The following is a 14545-nucleotide window of genomic DNA, read 5'->3' as shown; positions in this document are numbered from 1 at the left end:
GACACTAACTGTTCGCCGCCGACAAGCATAAAAAAGGTATACAGTCCCGTAAAATACAATAAACAGGCTAAATTATGTCCTACATTTCCGGTAACCAGAAATACCAAATAGAGGTATGTAACAATTATCTTCATTCATTTGAAAATGAAGACATGTTATTCACAAGACAAGTATACATGTATTTCCATTTGTAGTTTTATTATGCTTACTTATTTCTTTGAAAAAAAGTCTTAAATTGATAAAAACAAGAAAATGGGGTATGATTGCCAACTCTCCACAAGAAACAAAATGACAAAAAAATTAACAACATAGATCTCCATACAACCTTCAACAATGAGTAAAACCTCTCTCATAATAAAAAAAACCCTAACTTATGTGTTGGAATTTGGTAATCTTAATTTAAAACAATTTTGTTTCACTAGCTTATACTTAACAATTTGTTTTTAAAGTACAATATAAAAACAATAACTAATAAATTCATGTCTCAAATTTTACAGGAATAAAGGTATTTACAATTTTTAAATAGTTTTGATCAGAGTATTATGTGGCATGAAATATAAATGCATGCTTCTTTTGAAGACTTATTCATACCATTTTTGAATCTGGTAAGTTCAGAAACTTCATCCATGATATATTGTCTAAATGTGTACTAAGATCTGCTAATAATGGGGCTATCTCGGGAAGAAATTCACTTGCATATCTGAAATGAAAAATACAATGTATTGTTAAAACCTGTGACTTATATGATTTGTAATCAATTCATAATCATTTGCCAGTGGTTTGAAATTACATCCAATTGTTTATCTTCCTGAATAGAATAACATATTTGATACTGGTTGTAAAGCATGATAAAGTTCACATTTTTAAATGGTTTATTGAACTGTTGAAGATCAGTGTACACTCACAGTCAAACCTGCCTTATCGTTCACCTCGTTTAGCAGTCACCTCCCTTTAGGGTCATTTTCTGAACATCTGCAATTTTTTCTTTATATAATTGAACTCTTTTCAACAGTCACCTGTATCACATGGTCAGAGGTCATCTAATTTTCCCAGGAAATCATCATTTCAGCTATAAACAAGGATCCTTCTAATTGTTGTAACTAACAATTTAATCACAATGAAAAAAAAACTGTTGAGTACCAATCTCTAATGAGCATGCCCGTCTTTAATTTTGACTTCCTCTTTATAGTTGATTGTTTTCATCATTTCTTCCTCTATTAAAAACAGGCTGTCATGAAATAGCCAGAGTGCTTGCATTTAAAAAAGAGTCAATCTAATTATGACATACCTGTGATACTGTGCTTCTAATTTAATGAATTCTCCAACATATGGTTGCTGTAATCTGGTCAGTAGCTGTGCCTTACTGTCAATGATTGACTGCATATGTGAATTTAAACTTTGAACTTTATCTATCTTCTCACCTAAATAAAAAATAATGTTCTGATTTTTCCTATTATAAATCACAAAAGTATGAAAAAAGCATAAGAGACTATCAATTTTTAATCCAGCCATCTTGGTTTCAATCAGCACAAATACAATTTTATAAGATACAATTATCAGATCATGTGTGCATTAAATGAATTCAATAGATAATTATCTTTAAAATAAGTGCACTTTCCAAAGGGTTTGTGGAATCAATCAAAATGAATTTTCTACTAATGCTGGGATTAATATTCAATAGCACAAATCTTAGGGCTGAGGCCATCATTATATTTGATTAAGATGACTATTTGCACAAGAGTCTAAGCTACTTTATGATTGTATGATGTTTATCTTTTTAGCTTTTGTTTGTTAATGTCTTGGCTATTTAGAGCTAGAGCTGCTGTACAATTGTATGATGTTTATCTTTTTAGCTTTTGTTTGTTAATGTCTTGGCTATTTGGAGCTTGAGCTGCTGAATGATTGTAAAAGGTTTACTGTAAAAGCAGAATGTTTCCTGGAGGATTTAGTTTCTTTTATTTGGTGGAAAGAGTTCATCCTCGAAAATTAAACCACCCACGAAAATTAAACCTACATATAATGTCACTTCCTTTTACTGTAAACCAAGAAGTTAAATCCCCATGAAATCTTATATAGGGACAAAACCAGGAAATTTTAACACCACGAAAATTAATGTTTCTACAGTATCTTTTAAGCTTATGTGTGTTAATGTCTTGGCTATTGAGAGCTTGAGCTGCTGTATAGTTGTGTGATGTTTTATTTTATTAGTTTATGTGTGTTTATGTCTTAGCTATTTAGAGCTTGAGCGTCTGTATGATTGTATGAAGTTTATTTTTTAGTTTACATGTTTTAATGTCTTGGCTATCAAGAGCTTGTGTTTGAGCAGCTGTATGATTGTGTTTATTTTTTATTTCATGAGTGTAAATTTCTTGGTTATTTAGAGCTTGAGCTGTGGTATGATTGAATGATGTTTATTTTTAGTTTATGTGTGTCAATGTCTTGTCTATCAAAAGTCTGAGCTACTTTATAATTGTATGATGTTTATTTTTTAGTTTATGTGTATTAATTTCTTGGCTATTTAGAGCTTAAGCTGCTATATGATTGTATGATGTTTTTTTAGTCTATGTGTGTCAATGTCTTGTCTATCAAGAGTCTGAGCTACTTTATAATTGTATGATGTTTATTTTTTTGTTTATGTGTGTTTATGTCTTAGCTATTTAGAGCTTAAGCTGTTGTATGATTGCATGATGTTTTTTTTTAGTTTATGTGTGTCAATGTCTTGTCTATCAAGAGTCTAAGCTACTTTAGGATTGTATGATGCTTATTTTTAGTTTATGTGTGTTAATGTCTTGGTTAGTTAGAGATAGTGCTGTTGTACATACATTTTAACTCATGCTAATGATTATAGATAATAGGACATCAAGAATTCCAACTATATCATCAGTTACACATCTTCTTTTTTATATGGTATGGTGTGCTAAGATGTTGAAAATGACTGATGAAAAATAGAGTAACCACTTACACAGCACTGTTGGGTAAGAAGAAATGGATGTGCTCATAATAATATAAACAAAATACAAACTTTCGATATATATTACCTAAAACTTTTAAATGTGTTAAATCACTTGTTTCTTTGTCTTGCATTCTTGCTTGAACTTCTAAATTTATCTGAAAATAAATATAAGGTCCATGTTTTTTAATTGCATTAATATTATAATTATTATTTCTGGTAACTTTCACAGTTGCTGACCATCTCCTATTTTGTGGCAGAAATTGTCCCTTAAAAGATTTGAATTTCCTCAATAGCCAAATTGTTACATATCTATTTTTATTAATGTAAATAAGTTTCAAGAATAAATAGCCACCTGTTCACATGATAAATTAATTATGCACTTTTAACCAATTTTATTTCCAAGTCGATACACAAATTTAACCTATTTAAAAATTTTGCTAGAAAATATACAAACAGTAATAATTAATGCCTGAAATGTTATACAAGCCCTTGGAAATTAAGTGTGTGAGATCTTCTCCTTAGTCCTGTTAAAAGATAAAAAATATAAAGACTGACAACTGACTTGTGTCTGATGATACTTCAAACCATACTTAATTTAAGTACAAAATATCTTCTGTAGTTTGAGGCACTGTAAAACTGTCTAATATAAAAAGAGCATAATAACAGTCTTTTATTTGATCTTGGAATTATTTTTTATTATGGAATTTGCATAATTTCTTGTGCTTGAAATTTTTGATAAATTCCATGTCAATTTGGTATTATAATGTTTGAGCAGTTCATAACACTTTCCATACAATGTATTCTGTATAGATAGTGTTATGCGCGGCACAGTACATTCTATTGAAAATGTACTATCTTCTTTGCACAGCACAGAACATTTAAGTACAGAATGAACATGGAATTTAATTAAAATTTCAAGCACAAGAAATTATGCAAATTCCAAAAATAAGAAAAAAATCCCGAGTTCAAATAATAGCCTTTTATATATATGTACCGGAGTCTTTATACTTCTTAATGTAAACCAAGACCAAAATCAGATTTAAGTTAATTTGAAGATAAATTAGCACTCCTCTTTTCTATTCAGTTCATTGTAACCTTTTTAAACAGTAAATATGTTGAATGATTTATTCCTATGAAGTTAAGTAAATACAGTTAAATACCTTGTGGTGTTCTTTTCTCATTTTAGACAATGACTTGAGTTGTGATATAAGTTTTAAAGATGGCAGCTTGTGATGGTAGTCATCTTGAAGTTGATGCACATCAAAACCTATTCTCTGAAATACATAGAAAAAAGTGTCATTATTATACAATAATAAACTTGTTTTATAAGATCTATTGATTTACATAAGACATATAGTTGCCTTTTAATACTAAGCATATGTGCAGTATGGGTGCAGAATGCTGCACTCTGAATGATAATTGCTAAGTTCTACTTCATTTGGATTCTCTTCTCCTTTAGTACAAAAATACATCAACTATTCTGTAGACTGTCTCATTCGAGTTTCTGTGTGAGTTTGCTTTAAAAGGTTTTAAAATTTTATACATAAATATGATGAACTTAACATTTATTATTTAACTTTAAATGTTTTTAATTTTTCATATTTATAATATAAAAAGAACAAGAACATTAAGAGCACAACTTCGATGAGTTGAGTGAATGTTTCAAGGAGGACTTCATGAGTAGTAAAAATAAATAAAAGAAATTTATTGACAAAATCAAATGTATAAAAAAGGGTGACATGCCAGATACCTGGATTCAATTAAGTTACCTGGAAAGATTGAAAAAACTAAGGCTACCAACATTTTCATATAGAATGGTTTGAGGGTACATGATTGAGGTCTATAAGATATTAAACGGAAAATACAATCCAGAAACTAGAACATAAATATCTTTAACTAGTTTTAAACATTGAAAATAGGCACAGCACAAGAGTTAATAGTTATAAAAAGAAATCACCAATTCACCAACATTCAAACTGACTCCATTTTCAGATAACGACATCTGTAAAAAACATAAACTTTTAGCTACCGCTTTACAAGCAGAACAAAATACAATGAAAGTCCCAACTATGTATTGGCTTCCGAAGTTACACAAAACACAGTACAAATATAGATTCATTTTGTCTTCAAGCCATTGCTCCACTACTAAATTGTCTATTCTTCTTACCAGTACATTTGGTTGACCATACAATCAAAAACCTGTTAATAAATTGTTCAAATAAGGCCTTCGAAAATAGTGGAATTAATTACTTTTGGAGTGTCAAGAACTCGTTGGAAGAACTTGATAAATTCCAAGTTTATATCAGTGATTTTGAATCTGTTCAAAGTTTTGATTTTTCTACCCTATATACCACATTGCCTCAGATTCTCATTCAGGAAAAATTCACACACCTAATTAAATGGGCATTTAAAAAGTCAGAATGTGAATGTATATGTTCAAACTCTTTTAGGTAATTTTTTAGTAGCAATAAACAAAAAAACTATGTCAATTGGACATGCTTTGATACTATTTCTGCCCTTGAATATTTACTAGATAACATTTTTGTTCGCTTAAAAGATTCTGTATATCGTCAGGTTATCGGAATTCAAATGTGCACCACTAATTGCGGACCTGTTTTTGTATTGCTATGAGTTACAATTTATGACAAAAATCAGCAAAGACCCATCGAAACAACATCATATACACAAATTTAATAAATGTAATACTTTTAGATATCTGGATGATATTTTGGCTCTCAATAATGACGACTTCAGTATGTATACTCAAGAAATTTATCCTGTTGAACTTACTTTAAATAAAGCTAATACTAACAATGACCCCTGCCCTTATCGTCAGTAAGAGGACATCATTCGTAAATATGGCTCAACATGCAGACTTCTTATACGTTCAGGTATTTCACATCCAATTTTTTATGGAAATATTCTTTATAAAGCACAAAAATGTCAGTATTCACCTCAGAAGCTAACAAAACCTTTAAATAGACTTATTAAAAGAAGGTATATAGTTACGATACTGTTGTCAGGTCATTAAAGATTGCATATTTTGGCGTTAATATTGATTCACTTATACATGTTATAGGGTCTTTGCATCGGAACAAAACACATTTATTTAAAAAACAGTTGTTGGCATGACACAGGTTATGTTCTTGTTATATGTTATGATGGTATGATGTTATATGTTATGATGGTATGATACTAAACCCCTAACGGGAAGGATTGTGTCTGATATTCATATTATGAAGACATAATCTTTCAATCAGTTTAATTGAAGTCTGGAGCTGGCATGTCAGTTAACTGCTAGTAGTCTGTTGTTATTTATGTATTACAGTTGTATTGTCATTTTGTTTATTTTCTTTGGTTACATCTTCCGACATCAGACTCGGACTTCTCTTGAACTGAATTTTAATGTACGTATTGTTATGGGTTTACTTTTCTACATTGGCTAGAGGTATAGGAGAGGGTTGAGATCTCACAAACATGTGTAACCCCGCCGCATTTTTGCGCCTATCCCAAGTCAGGAGCCTCTGGCCTTTGTTAGTCTTGTATTATTTTTAATTTTAGTTTCTTGTGTACAATTTCAAGTTTAGTATAATATAATAATAATATAATAACTAGAGGCTCTCAAGAGCCTGTGTCGCTCACCTGTTACTGTATTTACCGATGTTGGCCATCTTGGTTGGTAGGCTGGGTCATTAGACACTTTTTTTAAATAGATACCCTAGTAATGATTGTGGCCAAGTTTGGTTAAATTTGGCCCATAGTTTTAGAAAAGAAGATTTTTGTACACAAAGTCACAAAAATGATGAAAAGTTGTTCAATATTGACTATAAAGCGCAATAACTCCTTAAGGGGTCCTCTAACAATTTGATCATGTTCACTTATTTGTAGATCTTACTTTGCTGAACATTATTGCTGTTTACAGTTTATCTCTATCTATAATAGTATTCAAGATAATAACCAAAAACTGCCAAATTTCCTTAAAATAACCAATTCAGGGGCAGCAACCCAACAACAGGTTGTCCGATTCGTCTGAAAATTTCAGGGCAGATAGATCTTGACCTGATAAACAATTTTACTCACGTCAGATTTGCTCTAAATGCTTTGGTTTCAAAGATATAAGCCAAAATATACATTTCACCCGTGTGTTCTATTTTTAGCCATGGCGGCCATCTTGGTTGGATGACCAGGTCATCGGACACATTTTTTAAACTAGATACCCCAAGGATGATTGTGGCCAAGTTTGGTTAAATTTGGCCCAGTAGTTTCAGAGGAGAAGATTTTTGTAAAAGTTTACAGACGCCGGAAGCCGGACGCCAAGTGATGAGAAAAGCTCACTTGACCTTTCAGGTCAGGTGAGCTAATAATTCTTTATTCAAAGAGGGTTACACAAGCTAATCTTCCCTGAGGCCCTCATGAAATACAATGAAATATAACAAACAATTACAAAATATCAAACAGACACACATACATGAATAATGAAATAAAAAATTGTTATGAAATATACAATTTTCAAAACAGGTAAAAGTTACAAATTCATATATGACATGTATAGTATTGGCATCAACAATATCATAAGTTTGAGTAAGTGTGTGAAAATTATTATGCATATAAAAAATGCACAGCTTCTTAATGTTCCATCAAGTAATTTTTTAAATCTTTTTTGAATGAGCTTGTACTTGAGGTTGATTTTTTCAGGGATATTGGTAAGTTATTCCATAAAATAGATCCTGAATATATCTGTATATATAAGATTTCTTATAAAGCTCTGTTTTGGCTTTTGGAACTTGTAAATTTTTGAAAGAGGCATTTCTCAAACAATATTGGTTTATTTCTGGCATTTCTTTAAACTTTTCAGTGAGATATACAGGGGCTTCATTCTTAAGGCATTTATGCATCAAAACTGATTTGTGGTATGAGATTCTGTTCTCTACTGTCATCCATCCAAGCTGTTTAAACAGTGGAGCTGATGATGAAAGTGGATCAGCATCTAAAATAAGTCTTGCAGCCCTTTTCTGCAATTTTATTATTCTGACTAGCTCATTTTTGGCACAACCACTCCAAATAATACAACAATAATCTATCAGTGGGAGAATATAACCATTATAAAATAATTTTCTTAGATCAATATTTAGAAATTTCTTGATTTTAGAGAGTAAAAAAATTCTAGATGAAATTGATGAACATAAGTAATTAATATGGCCTTTCCAGGACAGATTAGAGTCAATTCTAATACCTAAAAATTTTTCAATTGATGATTTTTGAAGAATATTATTCTCAATAGTTAGAACTGGATCTGCTTGATTTAAACGCAGCCTTTGTCTTGTACCTATAACCATACATTTCGTCTTATCCGAATTTATGAACATGCTATTTTCATGACACCATTTTTCAACACATTGGAGATCATCTTGTACTTTTAATTGCATATCACCAATAGTCTTTCCTGATGTATGCATAGTTGTGTCATCAGCATACAAGTCTGTATGGCAGTTTTTGATGTGTATTGGAAGGTCATTTATGAACAAAACAAACAAAATGGGACCAAGTATTGAGCCCTGTGGAACACCAAAATTTATAAACTTTTTATCAAAAAACTGATTATTTATATGGACTTGCTGTGTTCTTTCACTCAAATATGATTTTAAAAAATCAACAGTGTCTTCATGGAAGCCATAAATTAGAAGTTTTTTACATAGAATTTCATGATCAACAACATCAAAAGCTTTCTTAAAAGCATGGCATTCATTATCACTGAACTAGTATATATATTTGTTTGGGCCCAGCTGAAGGACGCCTCTGGGTGTGGGAATTTCTCGCTGCATTGAAGACCTGTTGGTGACCTTCTGCTTTAGTTTGTTCCATGGTCAGGTTGTTGTCTCTTTGACACATTCCCCATTTCCATTCTCAATTTTATAAAATCATTCAACAACGATTTAAAACCAGTCTGAGGAAAAATAGCTTTGCAGTCAGAATTGCCAAATTACGGAATACATGAAGTCAGCTACCAGATAAAGTAACAAAAGCCTCTTCTACATGTATAAATGCGTTTAAAAATAGATTAAATAAGTCTAAATAATGTACTGGGAATACAAAGAAATCTATAATTCTGATTATTAAGCTGAAATAACCAGATGCAACAACAGAAATTATAGAGATATTAATACTATGAGTCTGGTGAAGAGCGACTGTGAGTATCCTGTACCGGAAAACATCATAAAGTATCATAAGGAAAGTATGTATTATCCTCGTGTGATGTGTTTTCGTACTAATAACAATTTTCACTGCTTAAGGTTTTCACTGTTGAGTTTTTCTCCATTTGTGTACTAAAATTTCAAAAGCATGCTCTGTCTGATTTTTTTGTCAAGGCTTTCTACGATTTTTTTTTTGGGGCAAGTATGGACACAACATTCAAGCTTGATACAACTCTGAATTTGGATTTTGATCAAATTTTTGACATAATATGAGTTTCTGACACAAAAAAAAATATCAAGATCTTACAAACCTATTGCACAATATTGTGCAATTAAAGATTTCTTCTTAAACTTTTCAAAAATTTGGAAATTTGAGAAATTTGGAGGAATAAAAATATGAAAACTACTACCCCCCTTTTTTTGCAATTAGTCCAAAACCTGACATTTCTTTATACATAATTTACAAGCAGTGCAAGGGAGGTAAAGGAGTATGTTCCATAAGGTCCTAAAATGGCCCCCTTTTTTAGCGTAGATTTTAAATTCGGATTTATTGACCAATATCACGATAAATCATAGCTAATACATTGACTATATAGGATATAAGCCATTTTGTTGAAAATTTTACGTTTTTGCGTTTCATTATGACGTCACAAGTTGTACTCATATTGATTTTTCACGAAAAAATCAATGAAAATGGGTAAATTTCCAAAGATTATTTGACAGGAAACATAGAGCGCATACGTCGACAACAAAGATCTTTTAAAATAATGTTTGTGAAGACATTTAACATGTCTTATTTGAATATTAAGCTTGTCGACGCCTGCGCTCTATGTTTTCTGGTCCTTTATTTGGTTAAAATCCAGCTGATTTTGTCAAATTTCACCAAAATCCCTTATCTTGACCTTTTTGGGATGTAAAAATCAACGTGTTAGAATTAAATTTTGACAAAAACAGCTCTGTTTAACTTTCTCACATGTCTTTAAGGCAACTTAAAACAATTATTGTCTTCTAACCATGAACTTTATAATTGGGGCCAAATATGGCCCTTACCGAACTTACTCCTTTAAACATACTCAACATTGTATGTTAAATGTTTTTGAATTACCTCCCTTTTTTTCTGTTTTCAAATTGTCTTAATTGTCCATTGGCCAGAAAAACCTAATTTTTCCCCTTTTTTGCCCCTAATTCTAAAACAGTTTGAGTCATTACCCCAAAGTCAATACTAACCATCCCTTCATGGTATGGAAACTTTTAAACACAAGTTATTGACTGAAAACTACAAAAATGCTTATTTGGGCCCCTCCATTATTGACCCCCCTTTCCCTTGGACAAAGAACACCAAAACTCAATTCCAACCTTTCCTTTGTAGTAAAAACCTTGTGGTATAATTTCAGAGAGATCCATACACTTGAACAAAAGTTATTGTCTGTAAACTAGAAAAATGCTTCTTTTTGGCCCTTTTTCCTAAATGTTCAGGGATATTAACCCCAAGCCTTCCCTTCGTTATATGGAACCTTGTGGTACAATGTCAGAGAGATCCATATAGTAATACATAAGTTATTGTCCTGAAACTACAAAAATGCTTGTTTTTGGACCCTTTTTGGCCCTTAAATCCTAGACTGTTTGCCCATAACCCTTAAAATTAATCCCAACCTTCTACTTAATGGTATGAACATTGTGGTATAATTTCAGAGCAATTGATATACTTATCCACAACTTTTTGTCCTGAAACAAGATAAATGCTGGTTTTGGGCCCCTAATTTCTAAACCATTGGGATCATAACCCCCAAATCAATCCCAACCTCGCTTTTGTGGTTATAAACATTGTGTTAAAATTTTATTGATTTCTATCAACTTGTACTAAAGTTATTATCCGGAAACCATCCGTCTTCAGACGACGCTGACGACGATGAAGCTGACGACAACGTGATACCAATATACAACCAAATTTTTTTATTTATTTTTGCTGTCGTATAAAAACTGGATCAGTACACAGACAGGAAATGACTATAAAATCCGGAAATGAGTATTTTCTAAAGTCATATGGTTCAGGTTATTGATTGAATCATAAAAAAGTTATTTAATTCTTTTCAGTTCTAAAAGTATCTTGTAAATAGTTTTTGGTTGATGCTTCATGCCTGAATTTTAACATTGTCATTTTTTTTTCAGATTGGTACTCCCTACTGGGTTTTTACAAAAGACATTACTTTTTTGAATTAAAAATGCAGTTTTCAAAATTTGTGACTAAATGTAAAAAACTAAGACTGTTTTCATCTTAGGCCAAGTTAGGGACGACATCAAAAGATGGATGTACATGTACAAAAAAATGTAGGATAAAAAACTGAATTCGAATAGTTTGGGGGTGGGGGGTTAAAATTCTGCAAGTTTTGTTTATCCAAAATCGATTTTTACATATATCCCTATTGGTCAATCAATTTTTCTCAAATTATGTTAAGAGGGGGGTGGGGGAGTCAGTGAAAAAACTATGTGAATTAAGTTTTTTATCCTACATTGAACTTTTGATGTGGTCCCTTAATGTACAAATGTATTAAGGATTGTTAATAGAATATTGAAGGAATGGAGTTTGAACAACCATTTTAGTCCTGGTATCTATGATGAGTTTATTTACATAGGAACCCTGTCAATTTTAACTGGCTGGTTTGTAATAAAAACGACTAAAAATACACATGACAGTCACATGTCTTGAAGATCCGGTGTCTAACATGCAAACAACAAATCTGTACTTTATGTAACCCTTCAGATTTTTTCTCAACAACTATTCTAGTGAAGCATATTTTTGAAATTTAATTAAAATGGCTTAACTGGTCAGTTTTATTAAATTTGTCCTAGTGTCTTCTAAAGTGACTTTGAATATGTTTTAAATTTGTCAAGTTGTAGTGTTGTTGTTGTTCCAAATATAGAAACCGAAAAAAAAACGTCAAAATATATGTGTGTGCAAACGAAACTGATGAAATACATGTATGGATGATACCAAAACATATGACACAACGATAAAGTACATTTAACACATCTTATCACTATTTGCCATTACTGCACATCACACAGGTTCCCTTAAAAATTTTGACTTCATAATACAAAATATCTGATGCCATTATAATGGAAAAGTTATTGTGGTTTGACATCATTAGTGCAAGCGGGATAGATTCTCTCTGGTCAGCCAGGGATAATGATAAGGTGTATAGTGCCCACTATCAGCTGATCAGTGGAATTTTGGTTGAAAGTTGTCTGATCATGATCATTAATTGGCAATCATACCAAAAGTAGCAGATCCAGCCATTTAAAAACCCCCCTCCCCCCTTTGTCCTGGGGACACCCAACCCAGGACAAAGGGGGGGAGGGGGGTTCCAACTATATGTTCCCATTCAAATGCATTGTTCGGGCAAAAAAGGGGTTACAACCCCCTCCCCCTCGTGGATTCGCCAATGTCACATCTTATATTCTGTTTAAGTGTCCAATACAGTAAAACATAAGGCTATTGTATATATGTTCTTTATCTGATAAACCAGACATAATTATATGGGGACGAAGTCCCCTATTACAGTAGAAAATTCAATAAAAAAAAAAAAAAAAAAAAATTGGGAAAATTTCCCGAATTTTTCATTGTACTAATGAACTCAAAATCGTTCAATTTTTTTTTTTGTCGTGTTTTTTAATTTCCGGATCTGCGCAGAACACATAACTCTACTTCCTTCTTCCGGTCTTGTTGTCGTGAGACTTTGATTAGTCTAGTAAAATATAGGAACTCAAGGAACACAATACCAATATTTCATTTTTAATCATTCTTTGTCTTTGGTATGAATTAACGTTAGGCCTACCTGATGCATTGCGTTTCTTTGTTATCATTGAACATGACGTCACAGGGATGATTCCACTATATAGTTTAGGGCCGCTTAGCGGCCCTTAAATCGGACAGCGGCCCCAAAAAAATGTACATGAAAATGAATTCCCAATTCAGGAAAATAAAATAAAAATCGATATTTCCGGAAAAGTGTCTGTCACCGATTAAGGCAACTATAATTTTTCATAGTTTGTTGTCAAAACGTTTTAAAATCCGGATAAGAATGCTAGATGTTTACGATCTCATTTTATTAACAACCATTTAATTATGTCAGTCAAAATGTGGCAAAAAATTTTATCAGCCGAATTCAATTGATTAATATGTTATAGGAGTATTCGATCTTGTAAAAGCAGATCGCCGAGCAGGTTGATAAAAATGGGTGTCAAAGCAGACCTCGGCAGAGAGAAAATTCAAATTTTGATATAACATTGATGGATAAAGTTTAATGGGTGCCGATCTCGTAAAAGCAGATCGCCCAGCAGAGCCGGTTATATAATATGATGAAAACTTGTTTTGTAAAAGAAATTATTTCATCAAAGGACAAAAGTTTGAGCGTTTTTTGAAAATAATGTTGATGATAGACCATTCATGAAATACGATGTCATCATTTTGGAACTATTTCAAAAGTTTTGAAGATGATTCAAAATAATTTTAAAGAACACTAGTCCAATATTGTTTTAAATATCTTATCAATTAAGTATACTTTTGTAATTGCTTTTCTGAATTCGACAATTGACCAGTCCAATTTGAAATCCATTTGAATCAAGGTAAATTTTTAGAGATGACCTGCTGTTGAAAAAATACCTGATGAATAATTTTTTCAGTGGTTTATGCTAGCTGAAATATATGTTTTTGTAATAGGCCTAGGTGACTATAGCTAAGATGATAGACTAGTGCATCATTTTCAATGATATTCATGTCATAACAGTAGCCCATCCAGAATTATTCAAAACGTTACAATTTAAATGAACATCAGTGTACAGGTTAAACTTAATAATATACATTTTCCGTGTTTACAGGAAAATAATGTTATTTCGTCTTAGATTTTATGTTTATAAAATTCCCAATTTGATGTTCAAGGGACCCATTTGAAAACACCTGGAATCATCCCTGCGTCATAACTTAAATAACGTCACAAGTAAAATCCCTAACAACAGAACCAAAATCGGAAACGTTACGGTATTTCCGTATCTTTTTTTAACAAATATTTTTAAAAATACAAAAAAAAACCAATTTAAACAAACTTCGTCCCCATTCACAGGTAATGCCTGCCTCATATTATATTTTATAATTTTAGCAAGTTGCAACAAGACTAGTTTTCAGTGCTCAAATCCTAACCTTTCTAATATGGCCTGTATTTTCAGCTATTTTCAACGCATTTGTCAGTGGAGCCAGCGTACTTCCAGTAGCACTCCATGGGTTTTCTGACGAAAATGAACGAAAAGATGAGGAACTATCCATTTAGATTATATTGTTTCTTTAAACTTTCCGCCAGTGTTGACATCAGCTTTTTTAATCTCAATTTTGAAGAGCGAAGCGTAT

At 31.8% G+C, this 14545-nt stretch overlaps 1 protein-coding gene across 1 annotated transcript in view; it reads right to left on the bottom strand.

Moving 5' to 3' along the window:
• LOC143045688 (uncharacterized) overlaps positions 1-14545 on the bottom strand; it is a 26247-nt gene extending 11702 nt beyond the window's left edge. Inside the window, exons 1-5 of the mRNA XM_076218378.1 lie at positions 14342-14545; positions 4114-4227; positions 3039-3108; positions 1289-1421; positions 592-700 (exon numbers count right to left, since the gene is read on the bottom strand). Coding sequence (XP_076074493.1) covers positions 592-700; positions 1289-1421; positions 3039-3108; positions 4114-4227; positions 14342-14464 — 549 coding nt within the window. The 5' untranslated portion in view covers positions 14465-14545. The remainder of the gene's footprint in view (positions 1-591; positions 701-1288; positions 1422-3038; positions 3109-4113; positions 4228-14341) is intronic.

This window comes from Mytilus galloprovincialis, chromosome 9, assembly GCF_965363235.1.
Source record: "Mytilus galloprovincialis chromosome 9, xbMytGall1.hap1.1, whole genome shotgun sequence".
In the NCBI taxonomy this organism is placed as follows: domain Eukaryota; kingdom Metazoa; phylum Mollusca; class Bivalvia; order Mytilida; family Mytilidae; genus Mytilus; species Mytilus galloprovincialis.
The sequence above is the reverse complement of the archived record's forward strand: the minus strand, read 5'-3'. Positions and strand labels throughout refer to the sequence as shown.